The 23,539-nt window shown below is 36.9% G+C and overlaps 1 protein-coding gene across 1 annotated transcript in view; it reads left to right on the forward strand.

Annotated features, from left to right (window-relative positions):
- The window catches only part of CD109 (CD109 molecule), a 167,461-nt gene that overhangs the window by 45,705 nt on the left and 98,217 nt on the right, over positions 1-23,539 (forward strand). Inside the window, exons 4-5 of the mRNA XM_044673921.1 lie at positions 2,429-2,659; positions 5,120-5,245. Coding sequence (XP_044529856.1) covers positions 2,429-2,659; positions 5,120-5,245 — 357 coding nt within the window. The remainder of the gene's footprint in view (positions 1-2,428; positions 2,660-5,119; positions 5,246-23,539) is intronic.

Here is a 23,539-nt window from a genome sequence, read left to right on the forward strand (position 1 = left end):
CTCTCTCTCTCTCTCTCTCTCTCTCTCTCTCTCTCTCTCTCTCACACACACACACACATACACATCTCCCATTAGATTATGAGCTCTTTTAAAACAGCAACTGTCAACTTTATTTTTATCCTCAAACCAGTAATCAATAGTCATGCCAATATATCAAAACCCTTTAAGTTAATTGTTGTAGACCTGTTCATTCTTTTCAATTTTTAGGAAACTTAGATCTTAGAGAAGATCATAGGGATTAAATGACTTGACCATGGTCATCTCTCTAGTTAAGAGTCTGAGATGCCATCATTTTCTCAGAAATATTGGAAATAACTAAAACTTTCTCAGAAATGCTATTTGGTTCTTAATACATTAAAAAAAACCAAAACCTCTTACCTTCTTAGAAGCAGTATTGGGTATCAGTTCCAAGGCAGAAGAGTGGTAAGGGCTAGACAAATGGGGTTAAGTGACTTGGGCAGGATCACATATTTCTGAGGAAGTGTCTGAGGCTAGATTTGATCCCAGGACCTCTCATCTCCAGGCTTGGTTCTCTATCCACTAAGCCACCTAGATGCCACTGGTCCCTAGTACATCTTTAAACTTGCCCTGCTCCAACTATTCCCACTCCATGTAAAACAAAATCTATTCTTAAGTGACTACATTTTGTTAGTCACAAGAATTAGGGGCTTCTTGTGTTCAGGACATATTGATAAGGGGCCCTAAAATTGTAGTGGGAGTGAGAAGCAAGGAAAAACAATCTGGAAGGATGGGTGCCTGACAAGTGAAGAGGCTGTGTTATCATTTCTATCAGAACCAAGGTTTATATTTGGCAAAGACATCTAGAAAGAAAGTTGGCCAAATTAAGAAAAACTTTCAAATCTTAAGTATGACAACTTATTTCATTTTTATTTCCATAGTAATCCTGCATTGATTTTTAATATAAAAATTTTTTAAATGCATGTGCATTTAGCAAGTAAGTTTGGCTCAGGGTTATAGTTAGGAAATTAAACTTAAGGTTTCTAGGAAAATATTTTATATATTTTGGTTAAAAGAAAGAAGCCTATATTTTTAATTGCTTTTATATTTTAATTAATTCTACTTAACTTCTCAGGGAAGTTAGGTGGCACAGTGGATAAAGGACCAGATCTGGAGTCAGGAGGACCTGAGTTCAAAGCCTCAGATACTAGCTGTGATCTTGGGCAAGTCACTTACCCCTATTTGCCTCAGTTTTTTCATCTGTAAATGACCTTCCCCCATCCCTTTTTTAAAACCCTTCCATCTTAGAGTCAATACTATGTAAGAATAAGAGGTTTGTGTAAAGATCTGGGTGGGTAGATCAGGTTAGGAAGGTTACAGAAAGAGTTAGTCAGACTTTCCTGGGGCTTGGTCAGGGATTGGTAGCAAGTGGCCTGGGAGCTATTTGGGGTTCTTTATTACGTACTTGAAACTTTTTTTTTTTAAATCCTTACCTTCCATCTTAGAATCAATCAATACTGTGTATTGATTCTAAGGCAGAAGAGTGGAAAGGGCTAGGCAATGGAGGTTAAGTGACTTGCCCAGAGTCACATAGCTGTGAAGTGTCTGAGGCCAGATTTGAACCCATCTCTAGGTCTGGCTCTCAATCCACTGAGCCACCCAGCTGCCCCACAGAGTCTATCTTTTGTGTGAAAAATGCTGTGCATTAGAGAGGGGGAAAAAGAGAAGTTGAAAGATAGGTTCTTCTATGGGCATAAGATCAAAACTCCTGCAAGGCCAACTGCCACTAAGTTGAACTCTTCATACAGGAAAATGTATGGGAGGGGGAATCGAGAGGAACCCTAAATATCATCGGTTTTTGGTAAGGATAAATTAACTATTGGAATTGAAAATGATGAAGATCATTCTCCATGCATTTGTCTAGGAGTTCCATGATTTGAAGAGTGAGATGACTACAAAAGAGGAAGATTCAGAGTGAAAATAATTACCATTAGGAATTTTGAGTTATCTTGGATGAACAAGCTTTTCAAAGCTTGGAATTACCTCCATTAGCCTCTACGTTATAGGTCCAAACATAAACTGTACTTCTTCCCCAAATTTGGTTTATATAAAATGAGCCCATATAATTGTCATTGTCTTTCTGTATACATATATGTATACATACACACACAATACACATGTATCTTTTCCATTTATTTTAAAAATCATAATTTTTTATTATGATGAAAAAATCATCAACAAATGAATATTTCCATTCTACAAAGTATGGAAAATGGGATTGCATAGGAAACTATATATTTATTTCATACAATTTGTTTGTTTTTTCTTTTTAAGGTAATTTCATTTTAGAGATATATCTTATTGTTGGACCGAAGTATGTAGTTAAGTTTCTGTTCTAGTATATGATTAAAAGCACCTCTGAATTTAAAGTCTGATCTTGTAACATTGACCTGCCTTTTTTTTTTTTCAGCTACCCTTGAATAGTGCAAATGAATTATATGAATTACGTATCACTGGAAATGCTCAGGGTCGAACTTTGTTTTCTGATAAAACCCATTTGGTTTTTGAGACCAAGAGATTAACTGTCTTCATTCAAACTGACAAGTTCCTCTACAAACCAAACCAAGAGGTGAAATTTCGTATTGTTAGTCTCTTCTCTGACCTCAAGCCATATAAATCTGCTGTAGACATCCTAATTAAGGTAAGCACCAGTTGGAAATATCACAGTAAATTCCAGCCTTTGATTTTTCATTTGAAGGGAATCTCTATTAACAAATAGGAAAAGGGGAAAAAATACTGGATTTGGGTTCAGAACTGCAGCAAGGCTCAGTTCTTATACTTAGCCTTGAAAAGTCAATTAACTTTCCAAACCTCAGTTGACTTATCTCTATCTCTTAAGTTCTTAAGAGAAGAAGACTTTATAAGCTTGAAAGCACTATAGAATTGGGGTTCCTTATTTTTTATTTTGTATTTATTTTTATTAGTTTTTAAAAATTATTTTAATTATAAAAAAAATTTTTTTTAAACCCTTACCTTCCGTCTTGGAGTCAATACTGTGTATTGGCTCCAAGGCAGAAGAGTGGTAAGGGTAGGCAATGGGGGTCAAGTGACTTGCCCAGGATCACACAGCTAGGAAGTGTCTGAGGCCAGATTTGAATCTAGGACTTCTCCTCTCCTCTCTAGGCCTGGCTCTCAATCCACTGAGCTACCCAGCTGCCCTCCCTCCCCCCGGGGGTTCCTTATTTTTAACAATTGGATGCTTTGGGTCTTATTTCATTTTTATTCCATTTGCTATACGTAGAATCAAGTCAAGTCATCTTGTCAACAAATTATGAATCACCCACTATGTGCCACGCTCTGGGCTAAGTACTAGAGACATTAAAAAAAAAGGCAAAAGTAGTTTCCATCCTTAAGGAATTTAAGAGTCTAAGGAGGAAGACAATGTGCAGACAACTGCACAAATGAGATGTGTTTTTCAGTTGTATTTGATTCTTTGTGACTCTGTTGGGTTTTAAAGATACTAGAATGGTTTGTCATTTCCTTTTCTAGCTCATCTTTTTTTTTTTTTTAATGAGAAAACAGAGGCAAAAAAGGTGAAGTGACTTGCCCAGGGCCACTCATCTAGTAAGTGTCTGAGACTAGATTTGAGCTCAGATCTTCTTGACTCCATGCCTAGCACTGTAACCACTGTGCCACCTAGATGCCCCAAACAAGAAGTAGACATTGATATAGGGAAAATACTAACATATATTAAAGAAGGGCCAAAGAAGGGCTTCTTGCTAAGGGTGATACTCATGGAATCTTAGAGCTGGAAGGGATCTTATAAGCTGTCTAGTCCAGATTTTCTCAGTGTAGCCTCTGTTGGTCATAGAAAGACCATAGAAAGATCAGTAGAGGAGGCACCTTTGTTGATTTTGAAGGGTCTTGATTGTGAGGCTGGAGTCTTGTGATCTGTCCCAGCTTTTGCTGCAATTTCCTGTGGCATCTTTCAGTTTCCTTTTATGAGAGAGAGAGAGAGACATCTGCTGACCTTATGTAATACTTCTGATGATTAATACGACATGGAAGACAAATGTAGGTCTTCTGGACTATAACTTGCTGTTTCTGTTGTTGTTTCAGAGTCAGCTGCTCTGTGAATTTGTGGCGACATTTTATTGTGGCGACAAATATTACATTGTTTGTAATGGAAATTTGATATAATTATCAGTATTTCCATATTGAGTTTTGCAGCCAGAGCAGAGTAGGGGACATAGAAGCATTTCTTATAAGAATGCTTATATATAAATATGTATATATTATACATAATATATACATATATATAAATATGCCCATCTTGGTATGTGATTCTGTAGTACACAGCTTAAGAATATTGAAGGAAAGAGGAGACAAAGAGGTAGCAAAAAGCTACAAATCGAGAGGTGATGGAGAAATGAGATGCAGTTGTCTAGATACAGCTGGAGGTGAGACAGGAGGGCAAAAGGAGAGAGGTTTTCTTTCAAAATATGATGAGTGATTTTCTGCCATTCTATGAAGTTTTTTTCCTCTCTCTTAAACCCTTATCTTCTGTCTCAGAATTAATAATGTGTATTGGTTCCAAGGCAGAAAATGGTAATGGCTAGACAATGGGGGTTAAGTGACTTGCTTAGGGTCACACAATTAGGAAATATCTGAAGCTAGATTTGAACTCAGAACTTCCTATTTTCAGTGAAACTCTATCCAACAAGCTACTTACCTTCCCCTAATTTTATGGAAGTTTGCTGGTAATCTACTCTAAGGGGAAGTTCTGACTGTGCTTTGGAATGTCATTAATCATCTCTAAATAGATAGGTGCCATAATGGATAGAGTACTGGGCATGGAGTCAGGAAGACCTGAGTTCAAATCTAGTCTCAGTCTAACTATGTGACCTCAGGAGAGTCACTTAACTTCTTCCTGTAAAATGAGGATAATACTAGGACTTATCCTCCCAGAATTATTGTGAAGACCAAATGAGAATATTAGTAAAGTGCTAAGCAGAGTACTTTGCAGTAATAGGCACTTAATAAATGCTTGGTCCCTCCCCATTTACAAAAGGAGGTATAATTATAGCTTCTTTCCTTCTTCCCAGAAGTGGCTGTGTTAAATAATTCAAAAGAATTGACATGTCAATTTTTTAAATTATAGGACCCCAAATCAAATTTGATTCAACAGTGGTCGGATGAGCAAGGTGACCTTGGAGTTATTTCCAAAACATTTCGGCTATCTTCAAATCCAATAGTTGGTGATTGGTCTATTCAAGCAAGAGTGAATGTAAGTACAATTTTGATCTTTTTCAGAAACATGTCTAAGGATTTCAGTGTATTTGGAGGGGAAAAAATCTATCCACAATCATCCGTGTGATGATGATTTTTTTCATTTATGAGAAGGAACAGAAACAAAGACTAATGAAGTTTAAAAGAGCTAGAAAATTTGAGGTGTTTCACTTAAAAACAAAACAAAACAAAACAAAACACCTCTTACCTTCCATCTTAGAATCAACCCTGAGTATTAGTCCCAAGGCAGAATAGTAGTAAGGGCTAGGCAGTTAGGGTTAAGTAACTTGCTCAGGGTCACACTGCTAGGAAGAGGTCACTTTTGAACCCAGAACCTTTCATCCCCTAACCTGGCTCTTAATCCATTGAGCCACCTACCTGTACCAGATGTTTCACTTTTAACTGATTACATTTCATAAATCTGGCTAAGTTGTCATTATAATTCCTTTTATATTTTTTTACTTTTTACAGTAAATCTGAGATTAATGTAAAGTGAGGACTATATAAATATCAACTTCTTATATGCTTTATTAAACATATAATAATTAAGCAATTAAGACTACAGCTATAGTATGAGAAGTTTGGGATCTTATAGGATTTGTTTTTACTGATAAATGTCTGGTTGATACCAGTCTTGTACTAATACAGCTATGTTAACTCTTTAAAACATTGTCTAACAAGCAATATTCAGCAATTCAATTTCACCAACATTAATTGCATTAATTAACCATTTATTGTGAGCTGTGGGGTAGTATATAGTAGGTACTGAGTGAGATAAAAACATAAACCTCATTTACCCAAGTTAACCACTCCTAAACTCACACAGATTTAATTTAATTTAAGCTCATTGGATTTAGACTTGGAAGGGACCTTTATTTCAATTTCCTTATTTTTTTAGATGAGAAAACTAAAACTTGGAGAGATGATATGTCTTGTCCAAGGTTTTTTGGTAGTTAGTATCAAAGTCAGGATTCAAATCTAGGTCCTTGGAATAATGGGAAGAGTACTTCATTTGGAATCAGAGAATTAAAATAGAGTTAAAATCTCAGCTCTTCTACTTCCTACCAGTGTAATCTTGGGTAGCCAAGTGGTACAGTGAATAGAGTGTGGGGCCTTGAAACAAGAAGGCCTGAGTTCAAACCAGACCATAGCCAACTTGCTAACTGTATGACCAGGAGCTTTTTTCCCTTGATTTTTAAAAAATTTTGTTTTTTTCCAATTACATGTAAATGCAATTTTTAATAATATTTTTCTGACATTTTACCCCCATATTCTCTCCCCAATTCCCTTCTCTACCACCTGTTTGAGATGGCAGGTAATATGATATAGGTCATACCTGTGCTATCATGCAATATTTATTTCCATATTTGTCATGAAATGACAAATGTTATGAATGTTATGAAAGAAGACACATAGCTCTTATTAAACAAACAAAAAAACCTCATGAAGGGAATAAAGTGAAAAATGGTCTGCTCCAATCTGCATTCAGACTCATCAGTTACTTCTGTGGGGTGGAAAGCCTTTTTCATCATGAGTCTCTTGGAAAAGTCTTAGATCCTTGCATTAATAGTTAAATCATTTGCAGTTGATCGTCATACATTCTTGATGGTTTTATGCACAGTGTTCTCCCGCTTCTGCTCACTTTGCATCACTTTATATTAGTCCTTCCAGGTTTTTTTCCCTTTTATTCATTAATTAAAAAAAAAAAACCTTACTTACCATCGTGGAATTAATACTGTGTATTGGTTCTAAGGCAGAAGAGTGGTAAGGGCTTGGCAATGGGGTTAAGTGACTTGCCCAGGGTCACACTAGCTAGGAAGTGTCTGAGGTCAGATTTGAACCCAGGACATACTGTCTCTAGGCCTGGGTTTTTTTTTTCCTGATTGTCTTGTTTGCCACTTCTTATGGCATGGTAGTGTTCCATATACCACGACTTGCTCAGCCATTTTTCCAACTGATGGATATCCCTTCAATTTACAGTTCTTTGCCACCAAAAAAAAGAGCTGCTATAAATATTTTTGTACTAGTAGGCCCTTTCCCTCTATCTTTGATCTCTTTGGGATACAGACCTAGTAGTGATATTTCTGGGTGTGCTCAGTTTTATGGCCCTTTGGATATGGTTCCAAATTGCTGTCCAGAACAGTTGTATCAGTTCAAAGCTCCATCAACAGTGTATTACTATCCCAATTTTTCCACATTACCTCTCACGCCTATTTTCCTTTTTTTGTCATATTAGCCAGTTTGATAGCTGTGAGTTGATACCTCGAAGTTGTTTTAATGTGTTTCTCTAATTAGTAGGGATTTGGAGCATTTTTTTTATATGACTAAATATAGTTGTAATTTCTTCATCTGAGAATTGTCTGTTCATATCCTTTAACCTGGACAAGTCACATAACCCTGTTTATTTCAGTTTCCTGAGAAACTGAAATGAGCTTGAGAAGGAAATGCAAACCATTCTATTTGCCAAGCAAATGGAGGCACGGAGTCAGACATGACTGAGATGATTGAAAGACAACTAAAATATATTGGATAAGGCATTTTGCCACTCTTAGACACTAGTGTCTTCAATTGTAAAATGAGAGAGTTGGGCTAAATGACCTCTAAGGTCTCCTCCAAGTCTAAATCCAGGATTGCTGTGACTTTTCAGCCTCGAGGCATTTGGTTAGTGGAGTCCTGGGTAAAGTGCTGGGCATGGAGTCAGGAAGACCAGAGCTCAATTTTGGCCTCAGGCACTTAGTAGCTGGGCTTTCCTAGCCACTCTGGGCAAGTCACTTAACCTCTTTAGTTTCATCATCTGTAAATTGGGGATAATAATGGCATATGTTATTATTTTATTATATTATGACATAATATTATAATTTATTATATGTTACTTAATTATAGTAATATAATATAATAAGTATTATTATTGTGAGGATTAAATTAGGTAGTATTTGTAAAGTTCTTAACACAGTGCCTGGCACCTAGTAGGTGTTTGATACAGGCTTATTCCCTTCCCTCACTATGTTTACTCTTTCACTCTTGCTATATTGCCTTCTCATTTTTAGGGTCCATCCATAACCTGAGTTGGAATCCCTTGTATACTATCCCTGGGAAGTGGGAGTTTAGCCTTCGCTTGAAGACCACCTGTGACTGGGAAACTGCCACCTCCTGAGAGCCTATTTCAGTTCTGGACAGATTTAGCTGTTCTAAAGTTTTTCCTCATTCCAAGCTAAAATCTGTCTCTCTTCAGCATCTACCCATTGCTCTTATCTCTGTGCGTGGGCAGAATGAACCCAATTCCTTTTTCATATGCGAGCCCTTAGGTTGCTTGAAGGTGTCATGTCTTTCTTAGTGTTCACTTCCATACCTGAAATGCTCCTACTTCCTTCTCAGTCTTCATATGGCACTGTCTGTAGCTCTCTCAGCATCTGGCTGCTCCTTTCTGAGCTGGCTTCTGTTTGTCGATGGCCTGTCAGAAATAGGGAATCTAGAGCTTAATACAATATTCTAGTGGTGGTCCGGACAGAGCAGAGGATCAGGGAATTCTTATTCTCTTCTGTATATTATGCCTCTCTTTTCCCATGTAATTTGCTTTCTTGTAAGCCACTTCCTTGGCTGTCATGCCAGATTGTTGAATTCTTTGTTCAGTCATTTCAGTTTGAGGTAATCCTATTTGGGGTTTTCTTGGCAAAGATACTGGAGTGATTTGCCATTTCCTTCACTTAGGCAATTTTACAGATGAGGGGACTGAGGCAAACAGGGTTAAGTGACTCGCCTAGGATCCCACAGCTGCTAAGTGTCTGAGCCTAGATTTGAACTCAAATCTTTCTGACTTCATGCCCAGCTCTCTATCCACTGCACCACCTGGCTGTAGAATTCTAGCCTGTTGGCTATCAATTCTGACCTCCATTTGCCATATTAGTTATTCTTCACAGTTTTTGTGTAAATTTGATAAGTATTCCATCAATGCCTGCATTGGAGTTATCGATTAAAAATGTTGGACAGGACAGGGCCAAGGAGAGACTGGAGCACTCAAATCAAGGAAGATTGCCTCTTTAGATTGACCAATCTTGGAGCCTAGTCATGAAATTAGTTCTGAAGCTACTGAGTCATATTATTTTCTAGCCTTTCATTTCTTTCTTTCTTTTTTAAAACCATTACTTTCTGTCTTACAATTAATACTAAATATTAGTTCCAAGGCAGAAGAATGGTACGAATTAGGCAACTGGAGTTTAATGGCTTGCCCAGGGTCACACATCTAGGAAATGCCTGAGGCCAGATTTAAACCCAGGTTCTCCCATTCTCGGCTGGGTATTCTATCTACTGAACTACCTAGTTGCCCCCAATTCTTCATTTCTAAAAGGATAACATGGAAGACTTTTCATACGTTTGCTAAAATTTAAATATATTTTGTTCGTGGCAATCTTTGATCTATCAGTCTGTACTGTGAACAAAGAACAGTGGGAGATTTGGCATGACTTACTCTTTAAAAAATAAAAATAAAAACTCTTACCTTCTGTTTTAGAATCAATACTGTGTGTTGGTTTCAAAGTTGAAGAACAGTAAGGGGTTAAGTGAATAACCCAGGGTCATTCAGCTAGGAGGTATCTGAGGCCAGATTTGAACCCAGACCTGGCTCTCAATCCACCGAGCCACCTAGCTGCTTCCATATGACTTGCTCTTTGTGATTTTTGTTATTGTTGTTTGGTTGTTTTTCAGTTTTGTCCAAATCATTGTACCTCATTTGGGGTTTTCTTGGCAAAGATACTAAAGTGGTTTGGTTTATCATTTCCTTTTCTGGCTGATATTACGAATTCGGAAACTGAGGCAAAGAGGCTTCAGTGACTTACTCAGGAGTCCTATTCTTTAGGAAAACCACTTTGGTGGCCAGGTAGAAGATAAATTAGAGGGAGAAGAGTGTGGAAGCAGGGAGACCAATTAAATGTCTGCTGCAATAGCCAGATGAAAGAAGAGGAAAACTCAAACAAGGGTAGTGACTATGTGAATGGAAAGAAGTGGGCAGATGTAAGGGATGTTGTGGAAGCCTTCCTGATGCCAGGTCTGATGCTCTATCCACTGCAGCAGCTATCTTCCCTCTTAGTGACTACTGCTTCCTTTTCTAAATGATCAGAAAACCCTCCCTTTAAAAATATATTCCAGAATTCCACCAGCTAAGCTTAATGGTTTTAAATTTGAAGACTCTTATGTCTAAGACTCAATTTCTGTCCCTTTTTGAAGAAATTGAGATGATGCTTATCTATGCAGCTCTTTAACATTATTTTTAGTCTCCATAATTTTCCAAAGATTATTTATACTAGATCCCTTAAGACATTTGACAATTCTTTCAGTTCTCTGGGAGACAGATCATCTGACTTTTGTGACATGAATTTATTGAAGGCAATTATGTATTCTTATCTCTCTTCACTTTTCTTAGGTTTCGACCTATTAATCATTTTTGTTTTTATCCTTTCTTGCCCAAAGATCATTCTCCTTGTTAGATAAAAGAGAGATAAAGTAAAGATTGTGTAGTTCATTCCTTCTATTAGCTTTTAATATTGTCCCTGCTACCATAAGCAGGGACCCCATTCCTTTTATGATTTAACTTTTCTCTATAATAGGCAGTGTGGTGGATGAAAGATGAAATAACCGAAGAAACAAAAGTTCAAGCTTCTGAGCATTTCGATCTATTAATCAAAGCATGGAAGTTGCCTAACAAATTTGGGTCAGGCTTCTTCCTTAGTTTACCTTTTTTATTTCAAGTCTACTTACACCTTCCTTCCCTCCATATATTCTATATGATCTAGCAACACTAGCCTTCTTGCTATTTCCCCCAGTTTAATTCCTTCTATCTCCTCACTTCTTCCTTGCTTTCCTTCAAGACCTCAGCTCAAATCATACCTTCCTGTAGGAGACCTTCTCTGGTCCTCCTCATTGCTAGTACTTTCCCTTTGAGATTGCCTTCATTGATTCTTTGTATACATGTACCTAGTTGTTGCATGCTTTCTCCCTGGTTAGGATGTGAACTTCTTGAAGCCAGAGACTATGTTTCTTTCTCTCTTTATATCCTCAGAACAGTGCCTGGCATATAGTAATAATTTAATAAATGCCTGTTAATTGATTGCTTCTGTTTCATATATCATCACTGAAATGTTTTTTGATCATGTATGCTTCTCTCTTCAGGTCAAGAATTTCTTCACTTGTGTTTATCTTCTTAATATGTGGTGTTATTACACTGGCCCTTTTATTCTGTTCCTTTTCAGTAAAGTATATAACATCTCACCAACAGCCCTCTTTTATTTGCTTCTGTGACATTTCTTGTAATTCAATTTGACACATATTTAATGTAATAGCTCCTTTACTTGTAGTTTTCTTTAGTTCTTGTATTTGAATGGAGTAAGGCAAGGCAAAAGTTATGCATCACAAGCAGGTAGGAATTAATTGGAATCTCTTTAGTTTTCTTTAGTTGGGGGAAAAAGCTTCAAACCAAGAGAGTATCAGTGCTAATGTCTATTAGAGAATCAAAATATCAGTCAATGAAAGGTTCATGTACTGAGCTGCTATTCAGAGTGTGAGGATCTTAATGTAAAGAAGAATGCAAAATAAATGAAAAAAAAACCTTTTTGGTTTTAGCAAAGAGGATTAGATTTGCACAGTATTTCATTAAAGTAGTTTTAAGCTAACTTTGATTATGTTCGCTCATTTTTATTACATTTTTACAGTTTAGTTTAAGCAGATTAATAATAAACATTTATATAGCTTTTTAAAGTTTACAAGGCCATATGCCATCTCATTTATTCCAGTTGTCATGTAAGTGCCACAGATTTTATTATATCCATTTTACATATTAGGAAATGGCTAATGGAAAAGGTTATGTGAACTGCTCAGGTGCCATATCTAGTCATTGTCTGAGGAGAACCTAAACCATTTTCTCCAGATTCTAAGTCTGGTATTGTTGCTACTACACCATGTGGCTGTTTGGAGAAATGACAACAGTCCATAATGTTCTTTCTCTGAAGAAATTAGCAGTCAGCTTCTGAAAACAAAACAAAACAAAACTTCTAAAAATGTTCAGAATCATCAGGAAATTATTTCATTTATATGATTTCTGTCCTCTGTAGAGAGGGACACACACAAACATATATAAACACACACAGTCTATGAGCAGGGAAATTGTTGTTCATTCATTTCAGTTGTGTCCAACTTTTTGACCCTTTTTTTGGAGTTTTGTTGACAAAGATGCTTGAATGGTCTTCTGCAGCTTATTTTACAGATGAGGAATTGAGAGAAGCAGAGTTAAGTGACTTGCCCAGGATCACATTGCTAGTAACTGTCTAAGGCCAGACTTGGACTCATGAATATGAGTCTTCTTGATTTCAAGCCCAGTTCTCTATCCACTATGTCTTCTCATTGTCCAAATGGAGAAATACAAATTAACAAATGAGCAATTCATGTTCTTTTAATATTTCTTTTGGAAGGAGTGATTACAGACTTCATTTAAAATACTATTTATTGAGGACAACTGTCTTAAGATTATATAAAATATATCATTATATTATGTAACTTTGACTAGAAATGGAAGACATTATAAAATCTAAAATTAAATAAAATTCAGGTACATTGCCCCCTATTGGTACAGATCATTGTGATAAACTAGGACTGTTCAGATAAATGATTACAGCTGATAATTGAAAGGATACTTTGGATTTAAAAAGGTAGGAGGGGCAGCTAGGTGGTTCAGTGGATTGAGAGCCAGGCTCAGAGATGGGAGGTCCTGGGTTCAAATTTGGCCTCAGACACTACCTACCTGTGTGACCCTGGGTAAGTTGCTTGACTCCCATTGCTTAGCCCTTACCACTCTTTTGCCTTGGAACCAGTACACAGTATTGATTCCAAGACAGAAGGTAAGAGTTTTTTTAAAAAAAAAGTAAAAATAAAAAGGCAATTTTTAAAGTGCTTCTAGTGTTTATAATTGTGATTCCACAATTAAGGAATGTAACTAGATCTTTTTAAAAGATTATGTGAAAGACGTGTCAGAATAGAGGTTCTGAGTTTTGAACAGTTTTGAAATTGGTTCTTCTATTTTGTTCTTTTCAGTAGGGATAGTGGTGGGAAATAATTTTTTGATCTTCCAGACTGACTACCCTCTTCTAAATGTGAAGAGGAAGTAATATGTCTAATAACAATGCACAGAAACTTAGTCTATTTGAAATATCCTTAGAGCATTGGAAAGTAAGGAGAACTGAGTTTGAATTCCATCCCACATATTTATTAGATACATGCTTCTCTTAACCTTAATTTCCTCATCTGTAAGATGGGTTTAATAATACTTTTGCTTATTCACAGAGTTGTTATGAGACTCAAAAGTGTTTATAGTTTTAAAGTACTTTGTATAATCTCAAGCTCCTTTTATATGTCAGTCATTAATCTTAATGGAATAAGGCATGGTACCTGGCCAATATAAAATATTGTCTTAGGTATAATGGAGATTTTATAATATTTGATCATTATAACTTAAAAAAATCTCGTCATTCCTAATTCAGTACATATTAACCACAACTCTTAGATGGCATGGTTTTCATAGCTAGTAATATAAGATGTTTATATTTTCATAATATTATGAAGTAATAATGGGCAGAATCATTTATACTTGCATTCAAATGAGTGAGAATGATAAATCTGGTCGAGTGGTTACATATATTTGAATTCACACTATTTGAAGTTTTAATTATATAAAGCTTTGTAATTGGTTCTATCCCAGTGGAAATATGCTGTGACCTCTTAATGGATTTGTTGTTTATACTAATGGGGATCTAGCTATGGTATGATACACTATGGAGACTTTTTTTCTTGAAAGGTTCGCTGTAGTAGTTCAAGAGTCAACTTGTTTTGGGGAGAATGTGTGTTAAAAGACCACAACTTACCAAAGGTTTTATAACTTATAATTTAAAACCAAACATTGGGAAAATCCTTGTAACTTGGCAGGATTTGTGACAAATCATTAAGACATATGTGAGAAAACCATGGGATGGATTGTGCCAGAGTAATAACATCCATGATATAATAGAGTGGTAGTGGTTGAATAATTGGCTGTATCCCCTTTAAACTTCTGGTGTTAGCAAGGGGTTAAGTATTCTTTGTAAGCATATGATAATTTCTGTCAGATGGCATGGCCTCAAATTTTACTTTGGTTTTATTTTCTTTTTTATATTTTTATTTATTTATTCACCAGTTACATGCAATACATTTCCACATAAATTTTCCCAAGTTATATGATTGAATTTATCTCCTGCCTTCCTTCCCTCCCTTGACTTCCCCTTCTTGGTGCTGATGTAATCATGTGGCCTCAAATTTTAAAGTGCTGTTTATGATTCTAGTGGTTATGTTAGCCTTGACTACTACTGATATTTCAGCAGCTGGGTTGAAGAATGAATTAAAAAGCATTTAATAAGTATTTTCTATATGTTGAGCCCAATGAAAATACAAAATAGTAACCCAGAATTGAAGATAGTCCCTGCCCTAATGAAGCTTATGTTCTAATAGTAGAAAACAACAAATATAGTTGAATGGGACTCAGGGAAGAATATTTTGGTTTGGAAAGTTCTCTAGAAAGAATATATTTGAGGGAAAACAAGGGAGAAGGAGGGAATAGTGTGATGCGCATACTCTTATCTTTTTTTTTTCTTTCAGGTTCTTTTATTCTCTCTTTTGCATGGGTGGGTAGATTGAGAATTAGAGGGAATTTAGCCTACATAATTGGGTTATTTGGGGAGAGAGTCACGAAAACTGAAGATCAAAGGTTCATTATTAGTAGAGAATGAGCAAGGGGCTGTGGATATGCTTGATAGTTAAGATTGTTTATTGTAACTAGATCAGGGAAACTCTTTTTGTCAAGTGTTTGGTTGTTGCAAAATCCATTTTTATCATGATTAAAATAAACAAACAAATCCTTTCCTTCAGTGTTATAATTAATACTGTGTTTTTGTTCCAAGGCAAAAGAGTAGTAAGGGCTAGGCAGTGGGGGTGAAGTGACTTGAACAGGGTCACACAACTAGAAAGAGTCTGAGATCAGATTGAACACAGGACCTCCCATCTCCAGGCCTGGCTGTCTATCCACTTAGTCACCCAGCTGCTCCCATCTTTAGCATGATTTAAAAAATTATAATCTACACAAATTTCAGTTACAAATTCAGTTACATTCTTCCTTTATTATCATTGCTTTGAGATTCTAAGGAAAAACCCATCTAATTATGTAAACACAAAGTAGCAATGCTAATAAACAATTAATTTATTGAATACCTGCAATTTGTCTAGTTGAATCATAGACTTATAATTGGAAGGGACCTTAGACTTTATCTCATTTTATAGATGACAAAATTGAGACCCACAAAAGTAAAGTAACTAACTCAAAGTTATATGATAATAATTGGCAGAATTGGTTTTGATGTTAGGCAAACACCTGTGAGTTTGAATTAATTCTTTTTCTGTTCTACCATAATGGGCATTATAAGTCAAGAGAAGAATAAAATGTCTTTTTTTTCCCCAGGGGTTTTCAGTCATTATTTAGTGAAATTCTCAAGGAAATAATATAAAAACTTAGTGTAAGGCAAATTCTTTCCCTCATATTCTTGAGAATTTTCTGTTCTTAATTCTATTAAAAAATAGAAGTTCAGAATAGGAACTTAAAAAAAAAGGAAGGGAGAGAGAGAATATATATACATAGAAGAGGCAGGACTTGAAGAATGGCTAGGATTGCCCATTTATTACTGTGTGACTTTTAAAAAAGTATGGACCTAGGATTTCATCAGTGTAGGGAGCTCCTTCCTCCCACTCATGTAGATGGGTAAGACTTCTGTGATTTATAATCGTCTTTGGGAATGGCATCCTCTTTGCCTGAGGCACTGAAAAGTTAAGTAATTTGTCCATTTTCATGCAGTTAGTATGTGCCAGAGACAGGGTTTATGCCCTGGTTTTCCTGACTGACTTTCTCTCTAACCTCTATGTTGCATTACCTCTCCTTGCATGCATTTGGTTTGTCAAGTATGACATGATTGCTTTGGCAGAAAAAAAAAAGTTTTATAATCTCTTAAAGTATTATGATGTTTGGTGGTCTTTATTCTTTAAGAAAATGCTCTATAAAGCACATAAATGTTAATGTGTTTCAAACCTTCTTCTGCCCCTTCATCTTTTTATGAAGCTTTTTATTTTTATTATTATAATTATGGAGAAAGTTAAGTTTATCTGAAGAAAACACATAAAAAAACCCTATTTGTAAGAGAAAATTATCTTAATTCTCTCTCTTTTTTTTTTTAGTTTTTCAAGGGCCCTCCAGGGGTCAGTGTAATCAAAGAAATAGCAGGCATTATAGACTCTGGAAGGAAACAACAATTATTAAACTGAAATTATGCAGGCCTTTTTCTTTTTCTTTTTCTTTTTACCTTCCTCTGGCTGTTTTGCAGCTATGATTATTTTTCATTTGGGATACAAAAACTGTTGATTGTTCTGGTGTGTTCTTCCTCTACAAAGAAGACAAGGGGTTATATTTTCACTTAAAAAAAAAAACAACAAACAATCCCCACTCCATGAAAGTCCTTCTCTGATTATTCCTCATTGTATAGAGATGTCCTTGTACTTTTGAAGAGTATGCCAGCTCTTGTAGGTCCTATTAAATTTGAAATGTATCTTAATAAAAAATTTGTTTATTTATTTTTACCCATGTAACAACAAATTTTCCACATAAGTTTTCCTAAGTTATATGTTTGAACTTCTCTCCCTCCCTCCCCTCCCTTCTCTTCCACCTCCTGGTGCTGGCAGGAGATTTGATCTGGGTTATACATACATTATCATGCAAAACATATTTCCATGTCATTCATTTTTGTGAGTAATCTCATAAAACCAAACCCCCCAAATAGAAACCCAAATAAACAATAAAAAATCATATTCTTTCGTCTGCATTCTAAGTTCAACAGTTCCTTCTTTGGAGGTGGATAACATTCTTTGTCACAAGTCCCTCAGAATTGTCCTGGATCACTGTATTGCTGATAATAGCTAAGTCTCTCACAGTTGATCTTTCCACAATATTGCTGTTGCTGTATACAATGTTCTCCTGTTTCTGCTTATTTCACTCTGCATCAGTCCATGAAGGTCTTTCCAGCTCTTTCTAAAATCATCCTGTTCATCTATAGTGATATTGCTGGATCAAAGATCATACCTTTTTTTTTATAGCCCTTTGGGTACTATTCCAAATTGTCCCCCCGAATGGTTGGTTCAGTTCACAACTCCACCAGCAATGCAGTAGTGTCCCAATTTTTGCCACATCCCCTCCAACATTGATCACTTTCCTTTACTGTCATATTGGCCAATCTGATAGGTGTGAGATGGTACCTCAGAGTTGTTTTAATTTGCATTTCTCTAATCAAGAGGGATTTAGAATATTTTTTCATATGATTATTGATAGCTTTGATTTCTTAATTTGAAAACTGCCTATTCATATCCTTTGACCATTTGTCACTTGGGGAGTTGAAATGTTTTTGAATGCAGTCCAGCAAAAGGCTGAAAATCTGTTGCCTGTGGATCAGTCTAAGTTCAGATAGGTTATTGCTAGGAAGCTGGCTCTCAGGTAAAGATTTTTAGATTCAGTAACTTGTGAAATTCATTTAGTTATATTCAGAAGCATTCACAATCTGCACAAGTGAAGGAAAATAGTGAAAAATATGAAGTAATTATCACTTCCTATGAGTTGATATTTTTTTCAGTTCTCTTGGGCCAACCTTGAACATCAAAGTTTCCTTGTATTCAATTTCATTTCATTTTCTTTTTCTTTTTTTTTTCATGTTATTTTTCTGTTTACATTGTAGTCACTATACTTATTGTTTTCTCGATTCTTCTTATTTTACTGTATATCAGTTCATGTAGGTCTGATGGAAAAGATTTGAAAGAATTCATTTTGAAATCTCATTTGATTTTCTTTTCTGTCTTAGAATGGAGAGTGATTATCATTTCCAACACAGTACTTTCGTAAGGGCTTAGCAATTGGGGTTAAGTGAAATAGAAAGTACCTGAGGCCAGATTTGAACCCAGGATCTCTTGTCTGTAGGCCAAGCTGTCTACTCACTGAGCTACCTAACTGCCCAATTTTCTCTAGTATAGTTAGTTGGCCAAATTCTAATAAGGGGAGATAATGTCTCTAGGAAGCTTCAACTGAAGGATACATGGAAAGATCCCATGATCCAAAAAAAGATGCTAATGTACCTTCTTTAGTGGCTTTTCCATTGATAAAAACAAATCCATTTCTGGTAGTGAACTCTTTGTCAACGCCAAGGATTTTTTTCTGTTTTTAGGCCATCTGGTTATCTCTGGATGATAGTTGTGGAGGCTGAGCTAGAAGTCAGACCAATGGCTTAGGCAGCATTGCTATTCCTAGAATTCTTGGGCTTCTCTACTCATCATTGGCATCTGGTTGATGGTTGGTGTGATTTCCAATTTATTCTCTAAATACCTTATTTTTGCATGTGGCTATTTGCATGTCTCCTCAATTAGATACTGAATTTCTTGAGAGCAGGAACTGTCTTTTACAAAATCTTCTTTGGATCTCCAGCTCTTAGCATCATACCTGGTAAATAGTAGCTTCTTAATAAATGTTTATTAATTGATTGATGATAGGACAACTTGCCTAGTTTAAGAGGTAACGTGTACACAGAGAACACAGTAGCCAAGAGAAAAATGCCAACTGAGTGATACAGACAGTTGTAGAAGTTTAGAGGAGGAAGGCATCATTGGTGCCTGGTTTGGTTTAGGAAAGCTTTATTATTCTCATTTCACAAGGAAAGCTTTCTGAATCTCCTTCTGTTTAAATGGTGCACTTGAGAGATGTTGGTTAGAAGGAATAGGGAAGACATTTCATATGTAGGAAGAGAACATTCAAGAGAAAATCATCATATAACAGCATCCTTTTTGGATTAGACTTAGAGAGGGAAATCTAGCTGATGCTTATAGGAAGCTTTCCTAGATAAAATTAATTAATTTTAAAGTAAAGGAAATTGGAAGGAAGCTTGTAATGCCCACTTTCTTTTTCTCCTAAACCAAAACCTGCTACTGTACATATGAAGTTGATCCAGAAGATTGGCCCAAGTGGCTCCTAAATACTTTGGTTAAGTTAACAGCTTGCCAATAAACATTTATTTAGCATACACAGAACTAAGCATTTAATGCCTAATCAGGTCATATCTCAGGGATTGTTTCCTGGATGATAGTTGTGATGGCTGGGCTCTGGAGGTCAGGTCCATGGTCTGGACAGCACAGCTATTTCTTGGGCTCTTGGAAAACCTACTCATCACTGGCATCTTGGTTGGTGGTTGGTATTAATACAAACAAAAAAGAAAGGCTGTTTCTTCCTTCAAGGGGCATATATTTTAATGTGGGAAGACAGTACATTAAAGGAAAACTCAAAAGGAGGGAAAATTAGAGGGGAAGCTGGGAGGGAGAGGAGGTACTTGTGGAGGGGCATGGTGGCAAAGTCTAGAAAATGAGGGATGGCTGGTCTAGGCCCTCCTCAAAATGGAAGTTCTAGGAAATATTCTCCAGTGAGGGAAGGGGGCCATAGAAGCAGAAGGTGTAGTCAGCAGAGACATGATTATAAAGTCCAGAAAATGAGGAGAGGTGGATATGGACCCTTGCTCAAAATGGAGGTTCCATGAAGAATTCATTCAAGGGATGGAAGGTGGGGATAGTTCAGTCATGATGATTAAGTCTGGAGAATGAAGAATGGCTTGTTTGGGCCCTGTTTCTCTACTCAGGAAAGCAAAAGTAGTGTTCTTTCTTGATGTTCCAGTCTAGGGAAGGTATCTTTGCATCTAACAGTCATGAGTAAACTAGATAAGAATATCACTGGGGTTGGTGTAATTCCTTTGGGAAACCCTGAGAGAGTCATAGGAATCTAGATTAGACCTGGAAGGGAGCATAGAGGTGATCTAGTCTAATTCCCTAATTGTACAAATGAGGAAACTGAGGCCCATAGAGGATAAGTGACAAGATCATTTAGGTACTACAGGGCAGAGTCAGGATTCTGACTCAAGTTCTTTGGCTCTAGCTACAATTCTCTCTACTGTACCTTGCTCCCTTTATCAGGGGTAAGGCTCAAACCCAGATCTCCCCTGACTCTAAGCCCCAGAGTCTCTTTCAGTCATACCTTACTGCTTATCTTGTTTGTCTGAACCCTAAGCAGGACTTGATGATAAATAGGGAGAGATAGAAGTCAACATAGCACCATTTTTAATAGAGATTTCTAAAACTCTCATTAGATGGTTTTTGGATCCTAGATATTTGAATATTGTGTTAATGAAGTGCTTTGGCTTATTTTATCAGAATGAATAAAGACAGTTAGGTACCCCAGGGGCAGCTAGGTTGTTCAGTGGTTAGAGCACTGAGCTTTGATCAGGAATGCTCATCATCTTCATGAGTTGAAATCTGGCTTCAGATACTTATTAACTGGGTGACCCTGGGCAAGTTACTTAACTTAGTTTGTCTTAGTTTCCTTATGTGTTAAATGAGCTGGGGAACCACTCCAGTGGTATCTTTGCTAAGAAAACCTTAAATGAGGTTATGAAGAATTGGCCATTACTGAAATAACTGAACAACAAAAAACTATACTGGGAAAGTTTTGAGACCTAAATATTAGACTGGGGTTCATCTGATGTTCTTGTCTCTGTATTCACCCCTTTTTCCTCAGTGAGAAGGGACTTAGTGTGATGAGAATGTCTTACTTCATCTTTGTACACATATTAGCTTAAAAGGGTCTGAATGGAAATAGTAAATAGAGTTAGTAAAAAGAAAAAATAGAGAATACAGTAGTATTGGGTAGTATTGTTGAGCACTGATTTGCATGTGCTTGTGTGAAGGGTTCTCAATGGGAAGAATATCTTTTTTACTTCCCCATTCCTCTATGTGTAGAGGTGCATACATATACACATATAATTTTTTTTGGGAAGAAAACACTATGGAAGTTGTTGGTACCAAAGGCTTTAGTAACCTTTTTCATTGAAATTCATTCATCTTTGGAGTGACCTAAGATATTTTTTTTCTCTTTAGACAAGGCTTTGGTTGTTTAAAAAAGGCCACTGCTTTTGCTGGGGACTGTGTATATTACCAATCAGGTTGTCTTCTAGAAGTTCATAAGTTAGTTCTGTGGAATTTCGGACACATGCTCCTGTTGAAGCAACAAACAGTGGCAAGGTTCCCAGGTTCATCTGGTTAATCTATTGTGGTCATGGGATTAGAATTGGAAGGGACCTTAGAGAACATCTAGGTCAATCTCCTCATTTTATAAATGGGGAAACAGAGGCTCAGAGAGGTGATGGAACTTATCTAGTGTCACACAAGTCATGTGTAGCAGAGGTGAGTTTTCTGATTTCAGACTGGTTTTTTTCCTCTACATCATCATACTTCTTTCCACTTATAACTGGTATAAACTAATTTCTGTTCCAGAGTGTTCATGTTGATTAAATAAATAATCCCACTCATATAACAGCTTAATTCTATTTCTCATTAAAAAAAACTCTGGATGCAATATTTTAGCCTTTTTCAAGAGTTGAAAGGGTTGCACTGCATTTATTAATTCTTCTATCCCTCTGCCTCCTTATGGTTAGGTAATGAATCTTGTTCCTGAAGAATTTATTAAAATTAGAAGTTCCCTCAAGCTGGGCAGCTTCATGGTAAAAAAAAATTCTTTTAAACCCTTACCTTCCATCTTAGAATCAATATTGTGTATTGGCTCTAAGGCAGAAGAGTGGTAAGGGCTATGCAATGGGGGTTAAATGACTTGCCCAAGGTCACATATTTAGGAAGTGTCCAAGGCCAGAGTTGAACCCAAGACCTCCCATCTCTAGGCCTGGCTCTCAATCCACTGAGCCACCCAGCTACCTGAAATGGTAAAATTTTTAACAGGAAAGATAGATTTTAGTTAATTGACCCATTTCAATTTGTGCTCTGGTTTTATCATCCTTGTTAGAAGAGTTTTTTTTTTGTTTTTTTGTTTTTTTTTTTTATCCTGGGACTCCATTCTAGGAGCATAGGGCCACAACCAGTAGGCAATGGGTCACACAGTCGCTCAGGGTCACCCAGCTGGGAAGTGTCTGAGCCCAGATTTGAACCTAGGACCTTTCGTCTCTAGGCCTGGCTCTCAATCCACTGAGCTAGCCCAGCTGCCCCTACTTTAGGTTGCAGTTTCTTTAGCAGATGTAGTTTTTACAGGGTGGGGTTGCTAGCCCCACGCCCAACCCTCCTCCTTTTTCATCCGGGCTAGGGACCGTCCTTGGCCCAGGAGTGGTAAGGGTGGGCAGTAGGGGTCAAGTGACTTGCCCAAGGTCACACAGCTGGAAGTGTCCGAGGCCGGACTTGAACCTAGGACTTCCAGTCTCTAGGCCTGGCTCTCAATCCACTGAGCCACCCAGCTGCCCCCTGTTAGAAGAGTAGTGGGTTTTAAATAGCATGTCTTTTGCCACTTCTCTCTTCATTGGATCTACTGTTATAGACATTCTCACATTGGAGTGATTGCCCAAGGGACAAAAAGATAGGTAATTTTATAAAGAAATTATTTACTGTTAAATATAGGTTGGCATGACTTTTCTATTTCCATTTGTGGAACTGTTGAGAAAACTTCTGGGAAAACTTAGGTGAGATGTGTATATGACTAGTCAAAAGTCCCGAGTGACTCTGCTTTAGGAAAGTTTTCTCAAGGATGTACTTCCCTCACAGAACAGTGACCATATTGGGTAATGACAGACGCTAACTACTGATTCTGATTTATATATATTACAATCTACTAGGGGTGGTGAGCCTGAAATGAAAGGTGTTTGCTTAAGAAAATAAAGTGTCCAAAGTTTTTAAGCCTTCAGTCTTCTCCCTTCCCCACCCTCCTACTTCTCCTTCTCCCTCTCTCTCTCTCCCCCTGCCCTTTTCCTTCTCCTCTCTCTTCCTTTCTCTTCCTCCTTTTCCCCTCTCTCCCCCTGCCTCTCCTTCCCACCTCCCCCCCTTCCCCCAGTGACTGGCAGCTTGGATATATAATAGCAAAAAACATATTTTGAAACAAGTAAAGTTTGTCTGGAAACATTGTTCAGTAAAGCCAAATCCATACTTTTTGCTAAAAGTCTAGTAAGATAGTGAGATTTTGGGCCCCTTTTCTTGGACATTTACCTTTTATTAAGATTTAGAAATAAAAGGTTAGTAATAGCTTTAGGATTTTTGGCTAGTGGGCTTCTTCCTTCCTTCCTTCCTTCCTTCCTTCCTTCCTTCCTCCCTTCCTTCCTCCCTCCCTTCC

Source organism: Gracilinanus agilis, chromosome 4 (assembly GCF_016433145.1).
Source record: "Gracilinanus agilis isolate LMUSP501 chromosome 4, AgileGrace, whole genome shotgun sequence".
NCBI lineage: Eukaryota > Metazoa > Chordata > Mammalia > Didelphimorphia > Didelphidae > Gracilinanus > Gracilinanus agilis.